We start from the raw sequence: 25906 nt of genomic DNA on the forward strand, positions 1-25906 counted from the left end.
TTTTCTTGTCTCTGTTTTCTGTTCAAAAGTTCGTTACATAAGCGAAGAAAACGAACCGCTAACGATCAACCAACTATTCGATTACAGTACATGTGGGTGATGCCATCGAGCAGCGCGAGATGCGCGCAACTTCCGCGTGCGGCGGACAAGGTGCCGTATTACGCGGCGCTAAAAAAGTTCCGCGATTATTTGAACGGCACCATATCCCATTTGGACGAATCCGACATCGTGTTCGCCGACTCGAAACTGAAGAAGAAGGAACAGGAGGCGATCGAAGACAAGAAACCTTCGTTTTGCGACGACCTGAACGAAGGGGATAGCAGGATGGCCGATATGAACGGAACCGGCATGAAACACGATCAGAACTCTCAAATACCTGGCAAGAAGAAGAGGGGCAGACCGAAGAAAATAAAGAATCCGGAAGATCAACCTCCACCCGATCCTGAGAAACTGGATGCGAATGGAGAAGTGATAAAGAAACGTCGCGGACGTCCGAAGAAGATTCACCAGCAACAGAAACAGCAAGAACGAGAGATGAGAGAACGAGAACAACAGCAACAACATCAGCAGCAACACCAGGCTCTGGGCCATTTGGGGGACGGATACGGCAACGTGATGCCCAATTGTTTCTCGCCGCCAAAGACGTTCGCTCACATGGCGCCATACCCGCAACCGATCAACGATTCCGGATATTATGGCCAAGGCATGAACGACAGTCCGTACAATATGAACGCGAAACAGAGTCCGGTCCATTTGCAACATTACAGTCAAAGCCCGAAATCTATGTCGTTATCGTTCACTCATTCGGACCTCTCCTCGGAGATCAACACCGCGATCTCGTCGGAAAACAACCTAGAGCCCTCGCCGTTGACTTCTCCGAGCGTCGAACATCCAGACTTTGAACCGCCTACCAGCATGTCCCAACAAAACATGAACAACGATCATCGGCAATACAATCCGGCTGGTAACGGTGACAACACGGGCCACCACGGCAGCCCGGGAACGCCGTCTCATCCTAGTTACACCAGTTACATGGGCTATCACGAGCAAACCCCCGATCCTCACAATCCTCATCCCCATCAGACCACACCGACCCCGTTGAGCCAAACCGCTGACGAACATTCGCACCATTCCCATCCTACTCCCCCGCACACGCATCCTCACACACCGAACCATACCTCTATGTCCCCCCACCATCATCCGCACGAACAATACGGAATGAAAAGAAACACCGGCCAAGACGTAGCGTCCAAGAGTCTGAGCGACTTGGAATCTCTAGTCGATCAAATACCGAGTATAGCCGACGGTGGCAGCCAACGACTCCAACACTCTCATTCCGGCATCAACGACGACGGATCGCTCGCGGAAAAGATGGAAGCGCATCATCAGTCTTACCTGTCCGGTTTCTCCGGAATGCCTAACGCGGGTATGTCAAATTACAGTCCCCCCCTAGGACCCGGTGGCCCGATCTACCCTGGTTCGTTGCACCATTCTCCGAACGACGGTTACGGATCTCTCTATACCATGAACGGACGACAACATCCGGATTCCCAACAACAACAACAACAGCAACAACAACAACAACAGCAGCAGCAGCAACATCAACAACAACAACAACAGCAGCAACAACAGCACAGCAAATCTTACACGGTTGAAAATCTAGCGTCTAGCAATTATACGCCGAGCATGAGCCACGGGCATACCGGTAACTCGTATCCAAACATCATTCCTGGCCCTCATTATCCCGTACCGATGGGTTCGACGAACGGATACCTTTTCGGTGGTCTGGAGTCTAGCCTGATGCAACGCACTTACGGGATGGGCGGTATGAGCGGGATGGGAGGTATGCACCCATCCCTCGGTCATATGGCCAATCCTTATTCCTATAACGGTTCGTACTCTAGTTCCTTCGACGCGTATCCGGCACCGCCGGCTGGCATTCACGCGCCCAGCGCAAATTATCCTGGCGGTTACACCAGCGTCGGCAGCAGCACCCCCGGTACATCAACGCCACCCTCTTACCTCCCCTCTCATCACAGGCCGTCGGTCGACCTCGCGTACGACGGTGTATGATAATCGGTGTAAAACTCTAATCGACACACGCTACGCGATTCGAGCGCTACGTTTATCTTTTCTACGTATTTTTACACGTCTACGGATCCGCCGGAATTGTCGTCTTAACGAAACGCTTCTCGAATGCTTTTTGCCGCGACTCGCTACCACCATTTCTCCGTAACTTTCCTTTTTTTCTTTTATACTTTTCCACTTATCCCTCCGCCCTCCTTATCTTAACCCTCTCTTTCAACCTTTCCTTTACCTTTTTACTTTCACCGCCTCTTTTCTTTTCTTTTCTTTTCCTTATTTTCTGACTCGCTCGAGTAACGATCGTGCCGCGAGAAGCGACGGGTGCGCGGTTCAAAACCGTGGAAACTGCTAGCGGAAGGCAGAAAATTTAGTTGGCTTTCGCGTAACGCGTCGATAAGTAGCAGGGCTGCGCGGGTCACAATGGCAAGCGACGAGCGATGAATCTACCATTCAAAAGAAGATATGTACATTCGAAAAACACGAGCTGCGTTGAAATATTTTCCTCGTTGCTTGTCGCTCACCGTTCATCGTTCTTTGCTCTCCGCTTTCCGCTATCCACCCTCCAACCTCCGCACTTGGCTCGTCCGGTCGCCCACTTGCTAATGTAACATACATCGACGAGCATGGATAGTTCCAAGCGAGAGGAAACTCGCGATCGTTGCTCGCCGATGTACTCGTGGTCTCAGAAATTCGCCGCGTTTCGGGTCACCGTTCACCCCCCCCTGTTCGCGTTGATCGTCGATAATGGGTAGGAAAAAAAAAAGAAACGATGTTAAAGTTTTGCTATTTTGCGACGTCTCGCAAAAAACGTTATTGTTACGCTTTCGTTATCGTTGAAATATATTTCACTTGTTTCGCTTGACCGGCGAATACGTGCAATCTGTTGCCGCTCCAACGGATCGATGCGAAAGAACCAGCTTCTCGAACGTAATTCCTTCGAATTATGGTAGAAACATTCGCGCCCATGCGTACACAACGCGTATATCCGTTATTTTATTCCTTTATTCTTTATCCGTTTCTCGCGTTGTCGCGTTAAGCTTCGTTGTTAACAACCGACGTACTCGTCTTGAATCAGTTGAATCGCGAAAATTTTTATTCCTTCACTTTCTGTAAGTTACAAACAGTGTTTCCGGTTAACGAAGCAACAAATGCAGTTATTGTATTACACTGTTACGTTACGTTGTCAAAGCGATAACGCATATACGCGTGTGCACGCAATTCATTGCAAACTGTGCGTATGTTTTAACGCGAATCTAGTCAATTCGATTCGTTGAATCGTGGCCGTTTATCGCAATCGACCGAGTAATTTTATGTACTAATAAAGTGAAAAAAAAAAGAAAGAAAGAAAACACACAAATCGATAGAAATATCGAATTTCGCGTGGTTTCCCTTCCGTTTGAACGTAAAAGAGGCTACATCATGATTGACACAGCATCGCGTCGATAAGAACCACTGGTTACGTTACGTTACGTAGAAATTTCTTGCCGAACATATTAACGCGTCCACTGTCATAAGGGTCTAATTACTTTCATTCGAACAAAAAAAAAAAAAAAGAAAAGGTGTGAAATACCATTAAAATTGAGGATCCGTCACTATGTACTTCTGATGTGACAGTGAACGCGTTAAGAAGCTTCTCGCCTATATAATTTGCAAGTTTGCCCCGATTCGAAACGCGTAAATTAATTATAATCGGCATCGATGCTTCTGATACACGGGATAAGTAAACCTCTCTTCTTTACGAGAAACGAGGTTTCTCGTCTCGTAACGTTTTCGATGGAAAACACCGAGATGCGAGAGGAGAGAATAGATTAGAGACGTTTGAAGCGTACAGAGGGAAACGGAAGAGAGATAGGTCGCGAAGAAAAGCTCGATAGTCGATTCGATAGGCATATCCTCGCTTTCGTACCTCGCACTCGCCATACATACACAGCCATAGTCGTTCCTCGTTGCGATAAATTTTCTGTATCGGTTGAAATCGTTGACTCTCGACGTCGCTGTGAAATGTCATAGGTTACCGTAATTTTTATCGTTATCGCGTTACGTTGTCTCGTTAATTGTATTTCATCGTCGTGTTTCGAGCAATCGAGGATCACCAATGTTTATCGATACACGATCGCGAACAGTCGATGTAGATGTATGCCATTAACCGACATCCTCTTTTGTCGCTAATCGACGCTGTAAAATTACGCATCTGGCATGATTCTATACAAAAATCGAAATGAATATAAAGTGCACTCGTACTCGTACACGAAAATGAAGAAAAAGAAGAAGAAAAAAAAGAAATGAAGAATGATATCGGTGTACGTGTACGCGGCTACCTTATATTTACGGAATATACATAAAGTATAAATATTATATATTGACTATCTACGATAAACGAGAAAAACATTTATCGAGTAATCGCATAGGATGTGTTGAAACATTTAAAATGATGCACAGGGTATAGATGAAGAAAATCGTTGATATAATAACTGATGTCTATATAATGAATGTTTCTTTTGTTCTATCGGCCTCAAGGACACAAACGCGCGTACGATCGACAATTAATCTATAGTAGATGTTTTCCAGAATTCATTTCGACTCAAAACGGACAGTTATAGCGTAAGTGTGCTCGGTGTTAATCGTTCGTCGATAATAAAATGAAATGGATAGAAATGAACAGAAACGAATAGAAAACGAAGAACAGTGAAATAAAGAAAGAAAGAAAGAAAGAAAGAAAGATGAAAATGAAAGAAAGGAAACGGATACGAACGCATGCCAGCCGTGTCGAAACGGAACCAAGCATCGCTATCAATTAACCGAACACTCGGATTAATCGAATTAACCGATTGTACATTGATCGCTAAGGTTTAAATATTAAGTATAAATATATTATACAGATTTAAGTGGTTTCGCTGTTGATCGGATGTATCGGAATAAAGAAGAATGATAAAGAGAGGAGAAAATTGGAGCGTAAGCGAGTAAGAGAGCTTGGCACTGACCGGCTCGCTCGCTCGCTAGCTTTTACCTTTTAAAAACTAATAGTAAAACTCTGTCGTGTACGATTGTCAGTATCGATATCGTATCGATCCCTCGGTATCGTATCGAGATGTGTTCTGTATCGACCAACAATGTACTTACCGAGTATTTGTAGCTGTTCGTACGTCGTGGGTAAGAGGGGCGACGGATGGTTGTTCGCTTTTCGAATTTTTACTTCGTTGCTCTTTACCTCGCCCCTCTGCTCTCCCTCCAATTACCATTAGATCCGAATGATTCTTCTCCGCTCGGAAATGGATTTGCGACGATCCTCTACACCACCTCACTAGAAACAAACTGCACCGTCCGTTTCTTCAATTACTTTCCTTATCCCTAATTTTTATTTATCCTTTTTCTTCTCCTTCTTCTTCGTCTTCTTCTTTTTCTAAAACATCGAATTCGGACCATATCGGTAACTGGGAATCAATTACACATTTCCTTCGAATTGTTTACACGCGAGACGAGTCTATGGATTCTGTAGCGTAATTGTCATAATGATATCGACAAAAAAAGGAAGACTCGATAGTTTATTTCGCAAATAAGAGAAATAAAGCATATTTCGTTCAAGATTTTCTTCGTACAAACGAGGTTCCGCGAGTTCTAATCTTTTTTCTTTTTATTGATCGAAAAGGTTTCGTAGATTGTTAACGGTTGAGAAGCACCGTTAAAATTTTCAACCAGTTTCATAATCATTCCTCTAGGCAACACCTATATTAAATCGCCAACTGTCTTTTTCTTTCGTATTTGTAAAAAAATCCAAGTACCCGAAAATCAATTTTAGCTATTGCTAATTCTTGTTCAAAAAAGCCGCGCTTTTAAGGATTTTAAACGTAGTACTACTGTAGTTGGATTTGTAACCCTAAATATCGTTGCATATCGCGGATAATTTGTTACGGAAGTCGGTGGATAAACCGATCTACGTTTAAAGAATCTCTCCGTTGCCAATAAACGACACCTTTTTCTTTTTCCTAGAACACACAACGTTTCTCTTTCGTCCTTGATGAAAGAGAATGTCGCGTGTATATCGCGAGAACTCGCGATTATTTATATCGAACCTTTTGAACCACGGAATCAAAGATCTATCGATATCGAGGTTCCGCTATCCGCGATCGATGATTGGCTATATTTGCATGTCGCATATGTACGCATACTACATACCATATACGTGGTGCTTTGAAAAGCAATTCCAGTTTTTGTACAGAAATATAACTGGAGAGGTTATCCCATTCGTTGAAGTCTTGCGAAATTGCACCGGAAAGAAAACGAAATGGCAGGTAGAATTTTAATGAATCAGAAAATACAGATTTTCAAGTAGATTTCTTTATTCTTATATTCGATACAGTATCGCTCAGCGTTCAAAGGCGCTGACACCTGGTGTTTCGATCACGAAATCAAACGATCAGCGATTCTGTCTGAAATTTCATCAAATTCGAAAGTAAAATATCTATGATATAAGAATTGCGTGTCAGTTAGCGAAACAAATGCGATTTCAAACTTTACTGGACTATCGTACAAAAAATCAATTTCAATTATTCTTTCGTGTTTTTTCTTTCCTTTCTCGGTCGAGTGTAAGATAAGCGATTTTAGAATCTTTCAATCCCGTTTAACATTTTCTTTTAACGATTACATATTGCAATTAGTTGCGATAATGCTGTCCAAAAATAACCATAATGACGTTATCGCGCAAATTCATAGTTAGAAAAAAACAGATACCGAAATCGCGTTGTATTGTATGAAATGTGAATGAATGAAATCGCATTATGCAATCCCTCTTGTAAATTTTAAATATAACGAATCCTGTGGGGACACTAATCTCTTTTTGGACTCACTTGATCCGAGTCATTGGCAGTTTGTGTCAAAAAATAAATCGATTCGTTAAAAGAAGAGATCAATGTGTTTATTATTCGTCGAACCTCGTATGTTTTACGCGAACAATAAGAAAATAAGAAATTCCCCTTATATAAGGAATGAAAAATTTGTAAATTTTTATTTCTTACCAATTAGAATATTCGGTAGAAATTAAAATTTTAATTATTCGAACGTTCAGAAATCGATCAAAAATGAGCAATATGAAAGAATTCGCCATCTATCAAGCTGATATGGAAACACCTTTTCGTATTTCATCTAAGTATTATTTACCCTGTGCTTCATAAAACGCAAAGTGTCTGATTCGTCGTGTTTGTCGATACCTGTAATTACACTTACAATTTACAATGCCGCTAGAAAATTTAGAAGAAGAGGGTTTGGAAAAAAATCCAAATTTGGAGCTGGCTCAGACTAAATTTTTATTGAGTTTACCGGAACACAAGGATGATCCATACTTAAAGCAAAAATTGTTAGATGCCATTAAAGCAGAAAGTGAGATTGCATTTTTTACATCGTCAAATTAATTACATCGTATATTCTTCTGATCAAATACTTTAAATATGATATATCAAGTCTTTAATGATACAAGTTTATTTAATTTTTTGATACCCGGTTAAATTGACGGATTGTTTACGGTAATATTTATCTTAACCTTTTTTTTTGTCAAGTAATCGTCATTTTGTTTTCGATTTGACAGTCCCCTTATTTGGTACATCGAATATTAACAAAGAATACCGACGGACTCGTAAAGTATATAATTATTTCTTACAGATATGGCCCCATTTTACGAAGAAGTCTGTAAAGACTTGGATTGGCCCATCGATGAAGAACTTTTATCTACTATGAAGGCTAAAAATACGGAGCAGTTGAAAGAGTTAGACGATGCTATAGATGATGCTGAGAAAAATCTAGGTGAAATGGAAGTTCGGGAAGCTAATCTTAAAAAGTCAGAACACCTGTGTAGAATAGGTGATAAAGAAGGTGCCATTTCAGCGTTCAGAAAGACTTATGATAAAACTGTGTCATTAGGACATAGATTAGATATTGTTTTTCATAATATTAGAATTGGATTATTTTATTTGGATCATGATCATATCACTAGAAACATTGAGAAAGCTAAGAGGTATTTTATATTTACACATTGATGAATAATACAGATTTAATACATTTATCAGATGTACAAGATGTATTAATGTTTTAATTTTAGTTTGATAGAAGAAGGTGGTGATTGGGACAGACGAAATCGTCTAAAAGTGTATCAAGGAACGTATTGTATAGCAGTACGTGATTTTAAAGAAGCTGCAAATTTCTTCCTGGATACTATTAGTACATTTACAAGCTATGAGCTTATGGATTACAATACATTTGTTAGATACACAGTATATTTAAGCATGATAAGTTTACCTAGAAATGAACTTAGAGATAAAATTATCAAAGGTTCAGAAATTTTGGAAGTACTTCACAGTAATCAAGATGTTAAAGATTATTTATTTTCTCTTTACAATTGTCACTATGCTGACTTCTTTAAAAATCTAGGTACTGCAACTTTCTATTCAAATCTTACAATTTGTCAAGAGACTATTATACATATTAATATATAATAATATGATATTGTGTTTTAGCACACGTGGAAGGTTTATTGCGCCGGGATTATTTAATATTTCCTCATTACCGGTATTATGTTAGAGAAATGCGTATTCTCGCGTATACGCAACTTTTGGAATCCTACAGATCTCTGACCCTTCAGTACATGGCAGAAGCATTTGGTGTCACAGTAGAATATATTGATCAGTAAGTCGTATAGGGTACTTATCTTCGAATTTATATACTATATATGTTTATTGTCTAAACTGTTTCTTGCAGAGAACTATCACGTTTCATTGCAGCAGGAAGATTGCATTGCAAAGTTGATCGTGTTGGTGGAGTAGTTGAAACTAATAGACCAGACAGTAAAAATTGGCAGTATCAAGCTATGGTCAAACAAGGAGATCTATTACTTAATAGGGTGCAAAAATTGTCGCGTGTTATTAATATTTAATTATACAAAGAATAAACCATAATGATTTAATATAAAATTTTGGAACCTACTCATTGTCTTATTTGTGTGCTTTATAAATTTGAAATTATTTTACACCAATCTGTATCATTCTTCATTTTAATTTTATGTATAAAATACTTTCTATAACATTTTGATTTTTACAAAAAAAAATATACGTATTAAAGATTATCGTTATACAAATAATGCATGTTATTTTATCTTTGTAAAATAATGAGTTATTGTCTCTCCTTGAAATAATTATGGTATAATTGAAGTATTCATATTACTTAAATTGTAACGGTTCGAAATCATGTCAGATACTAACGGTATTTGTAACCTTTCGAGATTTCTCGATATAACATTCTGAAGCGCGTACCCCTATTTGTATACTAAAATCATTCTCCAAACATCCGTAGCTACTTCACAGTAAGTTTTTTTTTATAATTATCGAATGACTATTGTAATTACAAATAAATTATTTCTAGCATTCATGTCATTGCAATAATTGTATTTCTAGAATTTAAAAAATTTGCTTCGATATGGGTCGAAGAAAAAGTAAACGACAAGCTCCGCAAAAGAAAAAAGTTATCGAACCTCTGGACGTACAATTTACATGCCCATTTTGTAACCATGAAAAATCATGCGAAGTCAAAATGTAAGTTTTCTCGTTTTTAGGGAAAAACTGAAGAAATTTGTAATATTTAATTATCGTTTTAGGGAGAAGAATAAAAATACAGCAAGAATTGTTTGTCGAGTTTGTTTAGAAGATTATCAAACTAGTATTAATATATTATCAGAACCAGTTGATGTGTATAACGATTGGATCGATGCCTGCGATGCTATTAATTAATCTGTTTCATTGTTTAATTCAATGAAAGTTATGTGCCTTTTTCATATAAGTGACTTATTGAATTTATATTTCATATCACAATTTATTTTAATTACAGGATGTAACTTTGACCAAAATATTGTAAATATCATTGTTATACATACATGTGATGTTTATTTCGTTGGTGTAAATGATTGAAAAATAAACTTATATTTCTGACTGAATAAGAATAAGATTGTCCATCTAGGAAAACAGAATTTCAAATTATTTAAATATACATATGTGTATGCTGGATATATTATACATGTATGTATAGATCATACTATTATATGATTAATTTTTTGGTTTGTTCGATTAATATAGCTTTATTGTTACTCAATTCATATAGTGAAGTAGAAGACTTTTAAAATACCCGCTATCTACACTTTCCTAAGATACGTAACTTTTACAGTGTTCGACGTTTACCACATGAATTTGTTTCAGTAATTCAATATAATTATTTTTCTTCAAATACTACGTTAATTGTCGATAAATTACATAAAACTTCAAATTTTCGTTATTATGTAAAATCAAAAGTTACAGTATTAAACGATCTAGTTAATTATTTTTAAACAGAGGAGGAGATTGAGATATCGCAAGCCGTGCATGACATTTGTCTTGTAGTCGTCATCATCCAAAAATACCGAACGATTGCTCGAGTAAAGATCTACTGTGATCTACTGCCGTGTGATAGCAAAAGTGAAGCCTTTTAATTTCATTTAATTTCACACGACACATCGCCGGAATGGATAAAGCAAAATCATTGAGTGATACTTGTGAATTACCACCTCTTCGCAGTTTGAACGATTTTCTTTTGGAATCGTCACGTTTTCAATTACCTAATTTTAGAGATTTAGAAAAATGGGGTAATAGAGTAGTAAATAATCTTGTGTATTATCAAACCAATTATGTGTATATGACCATTGCTATTATACTGATTGTAGCGTAAGTATGTTAACCCTATAAAGTATTTTGGAAAAATGAATGGGATTTCTTAATATGATATTTGTCTGCTTGTTTAGATCGGTAAATCCAATGAAAATGATTATTGGATTATCAGCAATGACAGCAATCTGGGGTGCATGTATTTATTTATTTAGTGAACGAGAATCTTTATTAAAACTCAAAAGATCCTATCCACAAATTGGAATTATTCTTACTGTTATTTGTGCAGGTTTTGTTGTATACACTATAAATTCAGTTGTGTTCTTGTTATTTAGTATTCTTTTATCAGTTTGTGGTAAGTCTTCTTTTTATAACAAATAATGAAACATCAAATTGTATTGATATAACAGCTTAATATTGATGTTTTAGTAACTTTTGTACATGCATCATTGAGATTAAGGAGTTTGAAAAATAAGGTTGTCAACAAGTTAGAAGGAATGGGATTAGAACGTACACCAATGGGAGCTGTTTTAAATTATTTTGGTATGAAAGAAGAATTTTTTACATAAGTTTCTTTACACCCTGACAGGTGTATTTTTGTTTTGTATACAGCTTCATGATTATAAATGTGTAATATATATGTTTTTGAAGCATTGAACATTACACTGTTAAGCTTTGCTCCATTGCTCTAAAATGGAGCATAGATTTTCTTGTCTATATTAACTATTAAAACATGGTAAAAAATAATCCCTTTTGCTAGACTTTCTTACATTATACAGATAAATTGATCATTTAATAGATAATAGATTTAAATGGTATTTAAATTTCTAATGAATTAATAGAATGAATGTTTAATACTTTTCAATCGGTTCTTCTTCTTTGTGTATAAAGGTTAAAATATGTGAAAAACTCTGTAAGATGTTTAAAATAATTGATGTTAGCAATTGTAAGAAGATATGTAATCTGTGATTCTAAGATTGTATTTCGTTTATTTGTTAGTTTTATATGATTTTGGAAATTATGTATTTTACTCATTTTGTATTTCATTTTATTTATGTGTATAATCTAATCATTAAATATATTGTTAAATATTTGAAATATGTAATATACCTAATGTATTATACGTAGAAAGAATATTATGTCATATTTATGCTTAATGTATGACAAATAACAAAAATGGAATTGTATAATGTTTTTGAGTAGTACCAACAATTTTTCAAGACTTCATGATTTTAATTTGTATTAACACACATTTTTTTATTATACCTAACATTTCATTATTCTTTTTTATTTCATTATGCAGAAGACGCGACCGGTATAGCCTTTCGTAAGCAGACAACTATCGTCCAATCACTTCACTAGTAATTTGCTTTATGCAAAAATTTATAACAACGACTGGTAATGAATATACATGCAATTTTACTTATAAATTGATATCAAAATTTATTCGGAACCATATAATTTTGTATACGTATATCTGTTTCACTAAAGAAATAAAAGTTTTATAAGGAAGGAAGAAAAACAATTCTCGATGATAATTTCAGCTAAAAGATTTTTATTTACCATGTCATTTGAAACTTTCAATGTTAAAAACTAAGGAAAACATAATGAAATAAATAACCGAATGTTGAACAATAGGAAGTACAGCTTAAACACAGACTTACTGTACATGAAAATATAACAGCATTTTTTCATCATTATTTTATCTAAATACGGCATTAATTTGTTTCTTCAAAATTAAAAAAAAAACTGTTATAATAATCATATTAAATAACCATAAATACTAACTGAACACATATGACAATGTATATTTATGTGTATTGTTTCCTTTTAAGTTATAAGAATGTTTTTTTTTAAACTTATGCTATATTTGATTTCTCGTATCTTATCTGCAATAGCAGAACAATTAATTCCAGTGATTGAAATATCGTTTCATTTATTGTAAAAAGAAAAATCACCTAATAAAATTACTGTATCTTTGTTATAAATACTGTATTCGCTGGAGATAATATCGTGTCCGATAAATATGTTTCTGGAGAAAGCATTCCAATATTTGTTTTTGGAAACGGTACCAAGTAAGTGTGATCGATCGATGGATATCCCATTTCGTTCATTTTGTTTATAAAATCCTGAAAAGCAAATCCAAAGTAGTACATAATTTTTATACTATAGTTACAAATAATAAAGTTAATAAGCTTACTTCTATTGTGTTTATGGCAGACATCAACACCGTTTCTTTTTTACCATTCGGTAATCTTAAACAAAGTCTCACAGCAGATGCATTATCTATGTAAAGAATTAGTCTTTAGAACTTAGTTATAAAAGAATATTACATAAAATTTAAATGTAACATTTTATTACCAATTTCTGGTTCGTTTGTATCACATTTGGGTTCGCACGGTTGAGCATCCTAGAACGATTTATGCACATTACTTTAAGTTATGTATACGATAAATCATACACACTTTTTAGTATACCTTTGAATTGATTTTTTGAATTTCTTCGTTTAGATCGGATTCATCTATTCTTCTCTTTTTATTTCTATTCTGAAAAACATCAATTGTTGTGCTTGTACTTGAGCTCTGAATTGTTGCCGCGTCTATGTTATTATCTGTAAATATAACAATCTATATATGTAGGTGTAATGTAAAAAAATATGTACTACATCGAGCAAAGTAGAGTTTCAAAGGAGAAATGGCGATATAGGAGAGGCAAGAATTCTGAAAATCGTAATTTTCACGAAATCCTGAAAGCTGGAAACCTGAGAAAAACTATGGGGGAGATCGAAAACTCGGTCATCACCCTTTCCCTTGAGGAAGCCTACTATGCTAGATACATACTGTAATATACACATATAACATACCTGTATCTCTTAAATTACCAATCATATGTTTAGAAGGTTGAGAAGTACTACTGCTGCAATCCTGTATATGAATTTATTATGTTAAATAAATGAAAAAGTGTAACATGGAAGGTTAAACTAAGAACAAGTAAAGAAAAATTTTGTACACACCAGTAAATTGGGTAGAGCATTTTCTTTTGTTGCTGTCACTGCACTGTTCCAGTCTTTAGAATTAAAGGAATCATTTGATACACATTCTGGTGATGGATGAGTGCTTAGCATGTCATTCAAAGCAGACATTAAAATATCCACAGTAACATGATTGTAAGTTTGCATGCATTCTCCTGTTCTAGGATCTATTATTGCTAGATAAGGATATTCGTATACATCGTAAAGATGAACATAGCGGCTCCCATCGCTTGAATTTGACAGAACCTATTTACATATACAAGAATATAGTACATATTTCATGTATATTCAACAATAATTAAATAAAATTCTTTTGTAACAACTTACTTGCCACAGAACAAAGTGATCCTTTATAATTTCTTGAATTTGTTGATTTGACCAAACATCTCTGTTAAGAATTTGGCATGAAAATTCTTGAGGATTTTGAATATTTACAAGTAACCAATGATTTAATGTCTTAGCATGTTCACGAGCTTCGATAAAAGAACCTAGGAAGAGGATATTGCATGGAGGACGAAATAAATCTTCTAATCTTTTTGATTTACAGTAAGACATTTGTTTTACACCAGCTACTTTACAAGCCATTTCTTCCTCCTGTCGTTCTATATGAAATATAATAAGATGTTATAAAATATGTATATTAGATGAGACTTAAATATAAGTAAAATGATACCTACGGGTCTCTACTGCAAAATCTCTAAATCTATCAAACACATTAGTTGATAATCTTGGAAGGGAACATACTGGACCAGATGGCACTAATATTTCTTGCGTGGGTAAGATAGGAGGTCTCACTTCTGGTTCAGGATCAGGAACAGGTATTGGTTCAGGTGCTAGTCCTCCTCCCTCAAACATTAAGCTTATTGCAGCTTCTACATTTCCATCTGTTAATGACAAATACTGACGAGCTGTTGCTTCACCTTCTCCTAATAATTAATAAATACCATATATAAGGAAGAAAAACAGTTTTCCTAGGTTCAAAACACTAACCTACCATAAGTGTTTATTAAACAATGTGTTTCTTACCTGTTACTTCGACAAATTTATCAATAAGTTCTTGATCCATTGTGTATCTGAATTATAGAAATTTATAAATACAGACATTAGAATTTTCGCAAAATTTTCGCATCCGATGCAACCATAGACTCAACACTTTATGCTCTTTAAACTGCAGCAGTGATTATGGATTCAAAAAGACTGGACATGCCTTTGTTTTCGAGGGGGTATTGATTTAGGGGGTCCCAGACACCCCCAGGCGCAGTTAGGTCTGAATGCGTAATTTGACAAACTTATATTTTGAAAAGACCGCCTAGAATTAAGTATTTTTAAAGTTCGACCACTGCGCCATCTATACACAAGCGGCGGAAACTACTCAATAAATTACCGACTTATCGACTGAACTTCCGACGGTCGGTAACCGACGCTTTGACAGTCGGTAAGTTAACGAATAGTTCGCGCCGCTCTTATATAGATGGTACATTAGTCGATGGCATGGGGTGTTAGGGACCCCGAAGCACCGGTGATGCTCTGCATATTGACATTAAGGCATTTGGGGTGTCAGGGACCCCGATGCAGCGGTTGCGCTCTCTACATACCGGTCTGGTATCACTTGGGGTGTCAGGTACCCCAAAGCACCGATGATGCTCTCTGAATATCGACATTATGGCATCCGGGGTATCAGGGACCCCGATGCAGCGATGGCGCTCTCTGCATACTGGTTTGGTATCACTTGGGGTGTCAGGGACCCCGGAGCACCGGTGATGCACTGCATAAGGCATACTGACATGACATCGTCTTGGGGTCTCAGGAACCCCGGAGCACCGGTGACACTGTTCGCATACCGACATTTTGGCATCCGGGGTGTCAGGGACCCCTTACCGCCGGTGACACTCTTTGCTTACCGACACAATGGCATTCGGGGTCCCTGATACCCCGCGGACCGGAGATGCTGCATACCGATATTATGCCACCGGGGTGTCAGGGACCCCGAAGCAAGTAGCGAAATATAAGACCTAAAAACGAACAAATCGGGAAACTCACTTGTTCGGGCTAGTGATGGGTACGACCTGATTCGATCCTGGGGTGTCAGGGACCCCGAAGCGCCGATGATTCTCTCTGCTTACTCACATAATATCCTGGGATGTAAGGGATGCAGAGTTGTAAAGGATGCAGGAATGTGCGGGATGTAGTGATGCAAAGGATGCAAGGATGTAAGGGAGGTCGAGATGTAAGAGATGGCACATAAGGGTTTGAGGGGGTGTAACAATGCAGAGATGTAAGGGATGCAGGGATATAAAAAATGCTGCGATGTAAGGAGTGCAAAAATGCAAGGGTTGTGGGGATGCAGTGATTGAAGGGCAGTCCCTGCAAGGTCCTTGAAAGGAATGAAAAAATAAATAACTGCGAGAATTATTATTTTAATAACAAATTTATTCGACGCTTAGGAACAGGATTCGTGGTGTTGTATTATAATACTACTGGTATCCAAATATTTGCGTTTTGTATGCAACCAATAATAAACTATAGAAATACATGATAGTATTAAAATAGAAAAGTAATGTTGATTCACAAAAATTTATATTGTAAGTACAACCAAATTACAAGTTATCCTGGAACATGAACATCTATGACGTTGATCCCTCACTGCAATTACGATTTTTAATCAATCAATTACTTTTTCTAATAGTAAATAAAACTACAAAATCTTTACGAGAATCTTAATATTAAGAGATTTTGCTAAAAATTTTATATTAACGTTATTTTAACGATGTTAAAAAAAAATGATGCAGTAAGGGATACAGTTAAGCAATATTAATTATTGCATCCGTAAAAATATTTGTATACTATTACTGTTGATCTGTAAGAATAAATTACTGTAATAAACAATTAAACACTATATCGTAACTAATTCTAGAATCATACTTTATCGAATTATGCGTATATACATTATTTTAGCGATACGTTATTCTCGTAACGAAGTCCGTACTTTAATACTGTGTACGATCGTTATCGACGACAGTTCAACAATATCGTACTTAATTATTCATACACTTTGTTTTCCAATCGATTTTCGTCCAATCAGATTTATTCTATTCTTATAATTAAGCTTCTGAACAAATACTTAGCAGTACGTAACTGTGCGAAGTTCGCGGTTCGATTGATCAATTCTATTATGAAACCTAAAATTATTTCTATTCCGTCTGACAGAATAACAGTTAACGTGAAAGTTAGATACCAATGTACGTAGTTCTTTCTTTTTTAACAACCGCCAAAACTATTTAAATCTATTGAAATAAAGTATTTAGTTTAGTACACTTATATAAACATAAGTATAGTTATATAAGCTTCATACGCATATATATTACATATATATAAATACATTTCAATATATTTATATATATACGATATACACTTACATGTTTATATATACTTATACATATGCATAACATGCAATTGGTTCCCATATTTCTTTGAATTTCATATACATATATATCATGCGTGTCGATATGATAATTTAAATTATCAATAGCTTTATCACATATAGTTTGTTCTATTTACAGTAACTTTTCACGTACATCTGGAATGTTTATATGCGGTGACGGTAACATAAGGATCACGATTCGACGGAAAAATTTCAATTTCGGAACATTTATTCATTACGCTACATCGTTCTCATAATAAATTGGATCTATCGAAAACTTCTTTTTTCCTATTTTATATCAAATTTTTAGAATTTCAAATTTGATCGCGATCAAGCTCACTCTTAACTTTGTTCGAACGTATCGCTTTCGTTTATGTTTAATATTTAGTTTACAGGTATCTGACTTGTTACATTTTTACTTCAATATGTATTTCTCCAAAGCTAATTTATAAACATAACATTATGTTAATCAATGTTTTTTGTTATGAATTTTAGTAAGAGACACTCAAAGTCTTTGTCTTTTTTTTCTTTTTTAAAAGAATAGTATAGAAAGTATTTACAACTTGGCATGTTATTTATAAACCTACTATGCAACAATGTAATGGATCTATATATTCCTGAAACTGTAACTCTTTTTCTTGAATAAATTCGTCTATTTCGGCATCAGTAAAAAAGAATGAGATTCGCAACTTTATTCTATTATTTTGCACCTGCTTATCGTATATCAACTACTTTCGTGTTCCCGTGTGTACTGCTGATATAAGTGCTTTAATACTTTGTCTCTGTAAAACGAAAAATATATTGACCACTGATTCCATACTACCAATCACTGTTAATGCTTGTAACGAGTAATCATTATGTATAAGGCAAAACGTTTCACAGCAAAATAATCACAATTTTTGTAATAATGATTGTAAATTTCCACTGATTTTTTTTTTTTTCTTGTTTTGAGATTCCGAACAACACGGAAAGCACAACCTATAAAGAACTCAATTACAAAGTAATCTAATACAAAGTAAGTCTACCATGTCTCTAAATAGTTAAAAAAAAGCAAATTTATTACAAAACAAACTTATTTAAAAGCTAAAGTTATAAACAAATTACGAGGTGATAATAAATATGCGAACATATGACGTTCCAAATGAGAATAAATAATGACAAATGTATGCTTACTACAATCAGTTCAATTATAATACAGTAAACAATTATGTATCAAGGAATTTCATTATGTGCTTCGAATTTTTGTTTGTAATACCATGACTGTACTATAAACAAATGGTACTTAATGTTTTGACAAAAATTGTACTTCTTTTTATAAAATGTAATGGTATTTTCCTAAAAAATATATCTTACATATATTAGAAAGCATCCAAGTTAGAATAAAAAAAAAATGTAGGAAAAAAACGTGAATTCGATAAGAAATGACTAAAAGATCGTAACAGCAGTGCGCAATAGGTGTCAGGTACTTTTTGGAATCGATGTTTTACTCAGTGCCAAAGCTTTAAAGTCATCGTAAGTATAATGAAAGGTTTTTATTATTTTCACATTGTAGTGTTAATATCACATACAAGTACACTTTAAAGCTTCTAAAGGGAGGTCCTGTAACTGAGCGTTTGATTACTATGCTTCATCACCACATTCCAAACATTTCCTAACATCCATATTGCTAATATTTATCAGTGGTAACGTAAAAAAATGCTATATATACATAACGAGCGATTCTCAGTACAAAGACCGGATTATCGATCTAAAGACAGCTCGATACGCTTAAATGATTTCACACTGCTTTTTCCAGTTTTCCTCATGCCATAGAAATTGTAACATTAATTCCTAGATTTCCATTATCGGCAAATAATTGCGCGATAGAAGTATCAAATACAAGGCAGTCTGAATTTAAAATTGCAGATGAAACGCCTTCGTGAATAGAACGCGGCATAGCTTCCCATGTTAAGCGTCTTTTATGCCCATTCAATTCTAGTCTGTTGAGCATAAGAATTTATATTAAATCTTTATCCCAGTTATTGTACCATATATGTATATTTACCTATAAGCAAAATTTTCTGCCTGTTTCCTTGAACCAATCAATTGAACAATTGCGAAAAATTGTTGATGTCCATCATATTTTTCTTGTTTTTCTAGTACTAGCATAAAGTGATGACCAAAACAAGACTGCATCATTACCCAGTCCACTGCACCAGGAAGATTAATATCAGTTGCTAAAAAAACAATATCTTCTCCTGTAATAAGAGCAATGTAATTACTTTTTCCAATTAGAAATGACATAATCATATAGAATATTTGGCAAGATTACCTTGAAGTGTTGTAATACTTTTGTGACTCATAACTAGATGCGGCATTACTTGCTCAAGAGATCCTTGCCATTTACAAGAAGCACCTGGGCAAGGACAACTGTATGGACGGAATTCACATGCATCTTCATGATCTGCCTTTTCGGTATGCACCAAAGAAACAGTGCACCCACTTGTTGAATATTTGCAAGGAAACATTACATTACCTGCTACTTTTTCCATAGCCAAATTGCGAATATTACCTATATTAAAATTGATACATCAAAATAATATGTTTAGAATTTGTTATACAAGGCCCTTCATTTTTCAAAGGTTTACATTTGATATATCGCATTACATACCTAATGGACCTCTACAGGTAGGACAGCAGTTAAGCTTTGGTCGGCAATTGCTACAAACAAGGTGTCCACTCTGACATTGTAAAATTGGTGGTAGAACATAATCAAAGCAAACCGGACATTCAAATAGGCTTGCCAGGTCAGTTGAGCTGCTCAAAGATGATACAGTAGATGCAGAGGAGCTTGCAACACTCCTCCCTCTCTTTCCCGTACTAATACTTAATTGGGACATCTTTTCTTTTTGTTCTGTGTATCGAACAAGAACACTTTGCTGTTTTGATGACAAGGAAATCTGTTTAATTTGAAGATGTCTAATAAATGCGATGCATTTTGGAATGAATCATCCACCTCATATCTGTAAATCATTATAATTTCAATGATGTCACAAAGTGCTTCGTACATAAAGTTTACTGCTATAAAATTTTAATAGGTAAAGAATTTCTTATATTTTACAACTGTACCTTTATCATGTATGAAACTGATTTGAAAAAAAAAAAAAAAATTAAAAAAAAAATATTATACGTTATATCAATTCTTATCTCAATTTACCGAGATTTTACAATTTTATGCGAATACGTATAGTTCTGTTCATGTCCCTTTGAGCAAATTAAGCGATTAAATAAAAACCTTAAAAAAACAAAACGGTTCATCGAACTCTTTGATCGTGATAAAAGTACTTCATTAATAGTAACTTCTGAAAGTTCTCATAAGAAACCGTCTTGTTTATGTATAATTCTGTATCAATAACGATGATTACACGCTACATCGATCATACGACCATTTATCGGATGCGCATTGATTATCATCATCGTTTCTCAACGGAATTTTCATGCGAAAGTTTGACCAATTTTCCTCGAGAAACGCAACAACATTTTAGATGATGTACTCTTGGATCGTTTATCCGAAAAATTAACGAGCAGAGAATAAATTGTAGAAGATAATGTCACGAAACAAGTCACGAGTCCCATCGCGACGAATGAACGATCAACATATAAACAATGCGTGAGAAAAAAAGAGAGCGAACGATTCTCTCGTGGAAAATTCCATATAATAAAGATGAGAAGAATATATAAGTTTATAACATTAAAGAAAGCACGTATATAAACTTACCGGAATCTGGATTGACAAAAACATTAGTACGTCACTCGATGCATACAATAGTTTTCGCGCGATTCAGATCGGGAAATAGTGAAAAGTATAAGAGAGGGAGAGAGAGAGAAGGCACTTGAGAACGGTGACAACAGAGATATAAACGAGAATGAAAACGTCGAGAATAACGACAGAAGACGATACGACAATAGACAAATGTTGTTACGAAAACGGCAACAACAGGAGATTTCATGCGACTTGGCTTCGAAAATGTTGCACGAAATGCTCCCGATAATTCTCGGTACATCGATGAGGAATAAACGCGAACGCGATGAAATCGACTGTGGGAGAGGCTACATCGCGAATTCTCTTGGCCAAAGAGGCAACATTAATTGTAACGTGGCTTTTGATAGTTTTCGCTGAGACATAGTAGCAATTTGCTCCTTTTCGAACTTCCGACACTTGCAGCTCGTTCCGTACAATACGACGCACAGCAAGATGATGACACCGCAGCTGTCCGTTCGACTGTACGCCCGTCCGTTTACACCCATGCAATGCATGCAACTGCCATTAACGAGCGTTATGTCCCGTTTTTAATGCACTTTATAACAGTTTCAAACTTATTTTCATCAACGACGACATCAATTTCATTTCTAACTAAAAATATTGAACATGTATCATTTTTATGGAATTTCATCAATTCGTATACTCATTATACTTATACATACTCATTAAAAGCAGAAATATTGAATCACTACTACCGAGTTTATTCGTACATCACAAATAGTTATTATGTAATTTTTCTACCCATTCATTTAAACAAATACATGAAAAATATATGAAATCTTAACAACTATTAAAATGACAATATTTGTTAACATTAAAAGGTAAACAAAAAGATGAAGTTTTAATTATAGCTACAATCAAAATTTAGCAAATTCTCTTTTATATTATGTATCTTGATTGAGGACACGAAAGGATACATAATATAAATTCATATTTATTTATAATGTAAATATGCCTCTTTTACATTAATATATTTTAAGATATATAAACTTCTATTCTTTTCCAAATTAAAAAAAAGAATGTTACAAAGTGATTTTCAATTAATGAATATTTTATTTTTGTTATAATTAAAATATACACTGTGTCATGGGTGAACCAGGCGAATAGTAATCAATAGTAACAAAATATTTGTATTATTTCCTTTAATTTCACAATCTGTTCTTTTTTTTTCATATATATATATATATATATATATATGTATATATATTTTTCACACGCAGCAAATATGGTATACACAGTATACAGATTTAACTTCAAAAGCACAATTAGCTTGGCTTAAAATCTCTTTTAAGAGAACGATTTATTTTTCGTTTGCACGTGTATAATGAAATATATTTAAGCCAAACTTTCAATACTTTTGCAACATCTGAGAAAAACTTGAATGTTTAAAGCCTTATCAGCCTTGTGTGTAATATAATTTCGATGTACTTAGAGATAGTTCCATAATACCATATCTACATTTGCTATAATGCTGTCATTTTTCAAGAATTTTGTTCAGATAATCACAAGATCTGTTGGCTGTCAGATTTTCTACAATTTGTATCATATCAAATGATACACTATACGTTAACAGTCTTCTTGCGATATGAAGAGCAGTCTTTGTACACAGGACAGTAACTGCTATACGATGCAAATGCAAAAAAGAAAAAAAAAAAAATGTCATAATCTAAATTATAGTGATTTATATTTTCACTTTAAACATTCTGTTAATTCAGTGTTTACAAAACGTTTGTTTCAATATGATAAACCACGATCGTTTTTGCAATATTTTTATACCTTTCACATAACACAGGAGTACACGAGTGTAATTTTTTAAAACCACTTGATCGAACAAATCAAGTTTACATCAAACTGTATTCATTGTTGCAATTTGAACGTAATGAAAGAAAAAAAACGGTATTAGATGTATAATAATAAAATTATAAAGACAATTGTGTAAGTTACAGCATACTTATTGCTCTTTTTTTTCTATGACTCTCAAATATTTTAGAATATTTTGTAACCATCTTCTACCACTCGCGCACTCTTCGCGTATCTACCCAGGACGTTCATATTTTAATTATATTCATTTTCAAATATTTTTATCTTTCTCTTAATTTCTATTTCATTTATATACTAATCCGCACACGTGTACAATACCTATGTGTACACGTATATACATATAACATACGAAACATGCGTATGTATCCTATGATACCTTACAACTCATATAAGTTACAGGACTTAGTTTAGATTATAAACAAATAGATGATAATAGATAATACGTATAGGTTATAAATTTACGAGGAAGAAGTATGTTTAATTAGGAGTACGAACCATTGGTCCATGAATGGTAATTTGTTTTTATATCTATCGATTACCTCTAACCGACGAGTGTTTTCTGAACTGAAACTGTTTATCGACATAACGTCCTATTGTATATAAACGACACAGTGTTGCATTTCTTGCAATAAGAATAACACCAAGCATATAATAAACAATACTTTAGTAATGCAACTTAAGATGCTAAAGAATAATTAGAGTATTAAATTATAAGATATACATGTTAGTATTATGAATCATGAATAACAAGAAAATAGGAGTAAATCAGTTATTTTAATTTTTACTTTATCTATAGCTTATATGTAAGATAAAGACAGCTGTACGTATGAAAAATTTCTTTTCATTAGAGTAGTCTCTTAATTTAATAGTTTCCATATTAATGGTCACAATAATAGTTGTATCGCGTGATAAATGAGAAAATGTGCACAGACAGAAAAAAAGACACGATTTTTTTTGTTTGACCTCTTAGATTACACCAATTGCAAATGAACGAAAACTTCATTTGTTCTTTTAATAAATGTACATAGACTATCTAGTATTTTACAGACTCGACGTACATAGATTAGAGAATTTGGGGCTTTAAAAGGAGTTTGACAAAGACCCCAGAAGTTCATTTATCCCAATTTTCTCTATCTCAGTCTCAGACTGTATTCAAATAAAGTTGGTCTACTCCTTACTATATTCTTGCTGTATCACCAAGTTCTGAGTATGTAAGATTTATACACCCATTTTTAATATGGTTGATGTCTTTGAAACTGACGCGGTCCCTGACCGTTTCCTCTTGGCTTACCTTGAGCCCCGTATCCCATATTGTCATACCCATCGTAACCAGCATAATCATAATTTGCGTACATATCGTCGTATCCTCCTTGATAGCCATTACAGTATTCAGGAATGTAGCCATAACCTCCACCGTATCCGTAACCATAGCCCGGACCCCAGAATCCTTGATTCCTTGGATCTGGATTGACTTTTACTTTTTTGACATCCACTTCTTTACCATTTATCGTTTGTTTCGGTGTTTTCAATAGTTTATATACAACTTCTTTAGAGTCAAAAGTTATGAAGCAAAAACCTTTTCTCTGGTTTTTTACCTTATCAAACGGTGCTTGCAATTCAACAATTGTACCGTATTGCCCAAAATATGATTTGATATCTTCGTCAGTGATTTCAGGAGTAAGGCCACCTACAAAAATTTTACCATGCTGGGGCTTTTTACTCACCCGTTTTGGATCCACCTGAGCGAAAAGAAGAGATTTTATTAAACGTGAAAATTGATAAGAAATAAGAAGAAAAATTAGAGCTTTCAACTGTAAATTATGAATATTTATTCATAATATATGACCAACCTTTCGTTTGTTGATATAATGCTCGCCAGACGCCAAAAGTTTGTCGATTGTTTTAGGATTGGTAAATACCATAAACGCGAAACCTCGTGAAATACCAGTATATGGATCAATTTTAACGGAAATGCTTTCAATCTCTCCAAATTTGCCAAAATGATCCCGTAATTCCTTGTCCGTGGTATTACGCGACAAACCACCAACGAAAAGTTTGCGTTCGTCATCCTTGCCTGGAATTCCGGCGGTGGCTTGTTGCTGCTGAGGCTGATGTTGCTGTGATTGTTGTTGCTGTTGGGTTTGTGACTGTTGGCCGGTACCTTCGTTCTGGGCTTGATTCTGGTAACAGTCAACCGCCGCCATCGCGTACCGTTTAGAGCTTACCACGTTAAAATCACGGCAGAAAAATACAAATAGGGCTGGCTGAACCGACGAGATCGGTAAAAGCAACGGTGTACTGCGCACAAGAATAATTTCGGAACAGTTGGCACGCGTCACAGTCGGTTCTTATGGTGAACCGGTGCCGGCTTATGACCGAAAGAAAGAGAGTCAGCAACAGTTTCCGATTCCCTCTGAGCCTGTATTAACATCACGCTATTCGTTCTTTCTAGTGAGACGCAATTCTTGTCTCCAATCACAACGATAGATCCAACAGACAACGCCGGAAATTCCAGTTTATTTCCGGTGATCGTTTCATAACTAACTTTAATTAATTTTTTAATAAGATGAAAAATTAATATGTTCACGTATTCGTTCGATGTTTAAATTTACAACTTATTTTTGTAACGCTTCTTTGCTCTCATAATAGATAATTATCAAAAGTCCTTGAAAATCGTTGAACACGAACAATGCACGAATACCTTTGTTCCCAACGGTGAGATCCAAATCTCGCATTCGCTGAAAATTTTATATTTCTAATTCGTTCTACAGGATTGACGTTGTAACGTATTTTGTTCACGAATGACCTTTTTTGTTCTTTGCATAACGACCGATTCAGGTTAGGTTAATGTTCGAGTTGTCAAAATGAAAAGTTTCAAGTTTAAACAGGATATCGTCATGTAGTGTATCTGTGGGTTATCGTAATATGCATAATCGAAAATCATTGATACATTGTGTATGATCGAAATCACATACGATTCGATGCAGAAAAGTCGAAATCATTATAACAGTAACGCACATATTTTAATCAGATTTGATACGTATCGTTTTACTTGGCCCTCTTTTTTTTTTTGC

General features: G+C 35.1%; 8 protein-coding genes across 12 annotated transcripts in view; 4 read left to right on the forward strand and 4 right to left on the reverse strand.

Annotated features, from left to right (window-relative positions):
• Positions 1-4376, forward strand: part of Tdg (Thymine DNA glycosylase) — a 34651-nt gene extending 30275 nt beyond the window's left edge. The window contains exon 9 of the mRNA XM_034333351.2: positions 88-4376. Within this exon, the coding sequence (XP_034189242.1) occupies positions 88-2073 (1986 nt within the window). The 3' untranslated portion in view covers positions 2074-4376. The remainder of the gene's footprint in view (positions 1-87) is intronic.
• The window catches only part of Dnmt3 (DNA methyltransferase 3), a 45522-nt gene extending 39621 nt beyond the window's left edge, over positions 1-5901 (reverse strand). The window contains exon 1 of one of the 2 annotated variants that reach the window (XM_076692697.1): positions 5206-5901. The gene's annotated coding sequence lies outside the window, so the exon portion shown is untranslated. The remainder of the gene's footprint in view (positions 1-5205) is intronic. The other variant, XM_034333349.2, reaches the window with a different exon arrangement.
• Positions 5902-7223: 1322 nt separating this feature from the next.
• On the forward strand, positions 7224-9053 carry Rpn7 (regulatory particle non-ATPase 7). Of its 2 annotated transcripts, none has more exons than XM_034333371.2 (5): positions 7224-7458; positions 7738-8089; positions 8174-8502; positions 8589-8757; positions 8830-9053. In XM_034333371.2, the coding sequence occupies exons 1-5, from the start codon at positions 7314-7316 to the stop codon at positions 9002-9004; spliced, it is 1170 nt and encodes a 389-aa protein (XP_034189262.1). In that variant the 5' UTR covers positions 7224-7313; the 3' UTR covers positions 9005-9053. The 2 variants fall into 2 exon arrangements, with proteins under 2 accessions (XP_034189262.1, XP_034189263.1); XM_034333372.2 differs by lacking the exon at positions 7224-7458 and adding an exon at positions 7471-7601.
• Positions 9054-9196: 143 nt separating this feature from the next.
• On the forward strand, positions 9197-10051 carry LOC117608358 (transcription elongation factor 1 homolog). Its single transcript, XM_034333375.2, has 3 exons — positions 9197-9430; positions 9522-9659; positions 9722-10051. Exons 2-3 carry the CDS (start codon positions 9544-9546, stop codon positions 9852-9854), a joined length of 249 nt encoding a protein of 82 aa, XP_034189266.1. The 5' UTR covers positions 9197-9430; positions 9522-9543; the 3' UTR covers positions 9855-10051.
• Positions 10052-10288: 237 nt separating this feature from the next.
• On the forward strand, positions 10289-12268 carry Jwa (PRA1 family protein Jwa). The gene is made up of 4 exons (XM_034333373.2): positions 10289-10817; positions 10895-11112; positions 11187-11300; positions 12061-12268. Exons 1-4 carry the CDS (start codon positions 10618-10620, stop codon positions 12117-12119), a joined length of 591 nt encoding a protein of 196 aa, XP_034189264.1. The 5' UTR covers positions 10289-10617; the 3' UTR covers positions 12120-12268.
• LOC117608354 (UBX domain-containing protein 7) lies at positions 12060-14968 on the reverse strand. Of its 2 annotated transcripts, XM_034333369.2 has the most exons (10): positions 14815-14968; positions 14466-14714; positions 14116-14390; positions 13771-14034; positions 13621-13681; positions 13235-13368; positions 13119-13167; positions 12958-13043; positions 12716-12886; positions 12060-12646 (listed from the first exon to the last, which is right to left on the reverse strand). In XM_034333369.2, exons 1-9 carry the CDS (start codon positions 14852-14854, stop codon positions 12725-12727), a joined length of 1320 nt encoding a protein of 439 aa, XP_034189260.1. In that variant the 5' UTR covers positions 14855-14968; the 3' UTR covers positions 12060-12646; positions 12716-12724. The 2 variants fall into 2 exon arrangements, with proteins under 2 accessions (XP_034189260.1, XP_034189259.1); XM_034333368.2 differs by having other exon boundaries at positions 12060-12886.
• A 1728-nt stretch (positions 14969-16696) lies between these two features.
• LOC117608230 (E3 ubiquitin-protein ligase SIAH1) lies at positions 16697-21606 on the reverse strand. 2 transcript variants are annotated; one of them, XM_034333027.2, is made up of 5 exons: positions 20967-21606; positions 19860-20211; positions 19521-19760; positions 19254-19425; positions 16697-19188 (listed from the first exon to the last, which is right to left on the reverse strand). In XM_034333027.2, the coding sequence occupies exons 2-5, from the start codon at positions 20086-20088 to the stop codon at positions 19011-19013; spliced, it is 819 nt and encodes a 272-aa protein (XP_034188918.1). In that variant the 5' UTR covers positions 20089-20211; positions 20967-21606; the 3' UTR covers positions 16697-19010. The 2 variants fall into 2 exon arrangements, with proteins under 2 accessions (XP_034188918.1, XP_034188916.1); XM_034333025.2 differs by having other exon boundaries at positions 19254-19446; positions 20967-21584.
• Positions 21607-22655: 1049 nt separating this feature from the next.
• On the reverse strand, positions 22656-25414 carry LOC117608229 (RNA-binding protein squid). Its single transcript, XM_034333024.2, has 2 exons — positions 24683-25414; positions 22656-24571 (listed from the first exon to the last, which is right to left on the reverse strand). Exons 1-2 carry the CDS (start codon positions 25034-25036, stop codon positions 24065-24067), a joined length of 861 nt encoding a protein of 286 aa, XP_034188915.1. The 5' UTR covers positions 25037-25414; the 3' UTR covers positions 22656-24064.
• Between the last annotated feature and the right edge of the window lie 492 nt (positions 25415-25906).

This window comes from Osmia lignaria, chromosome 15 (assembly GCF_051020975.1).
Source record: "Osmia lignaria lignaria isolate PbOS001 chromosome 15, iyOsmLign1, whole genome shotgun sequence".
In the NCBI taxonomy this organism is placed as follows: Eukaryota; Metazoa; Arthropoda; class Insecta; order Hymenoptera; family Megachilidae; genus Osmia; species Osmia lignaria.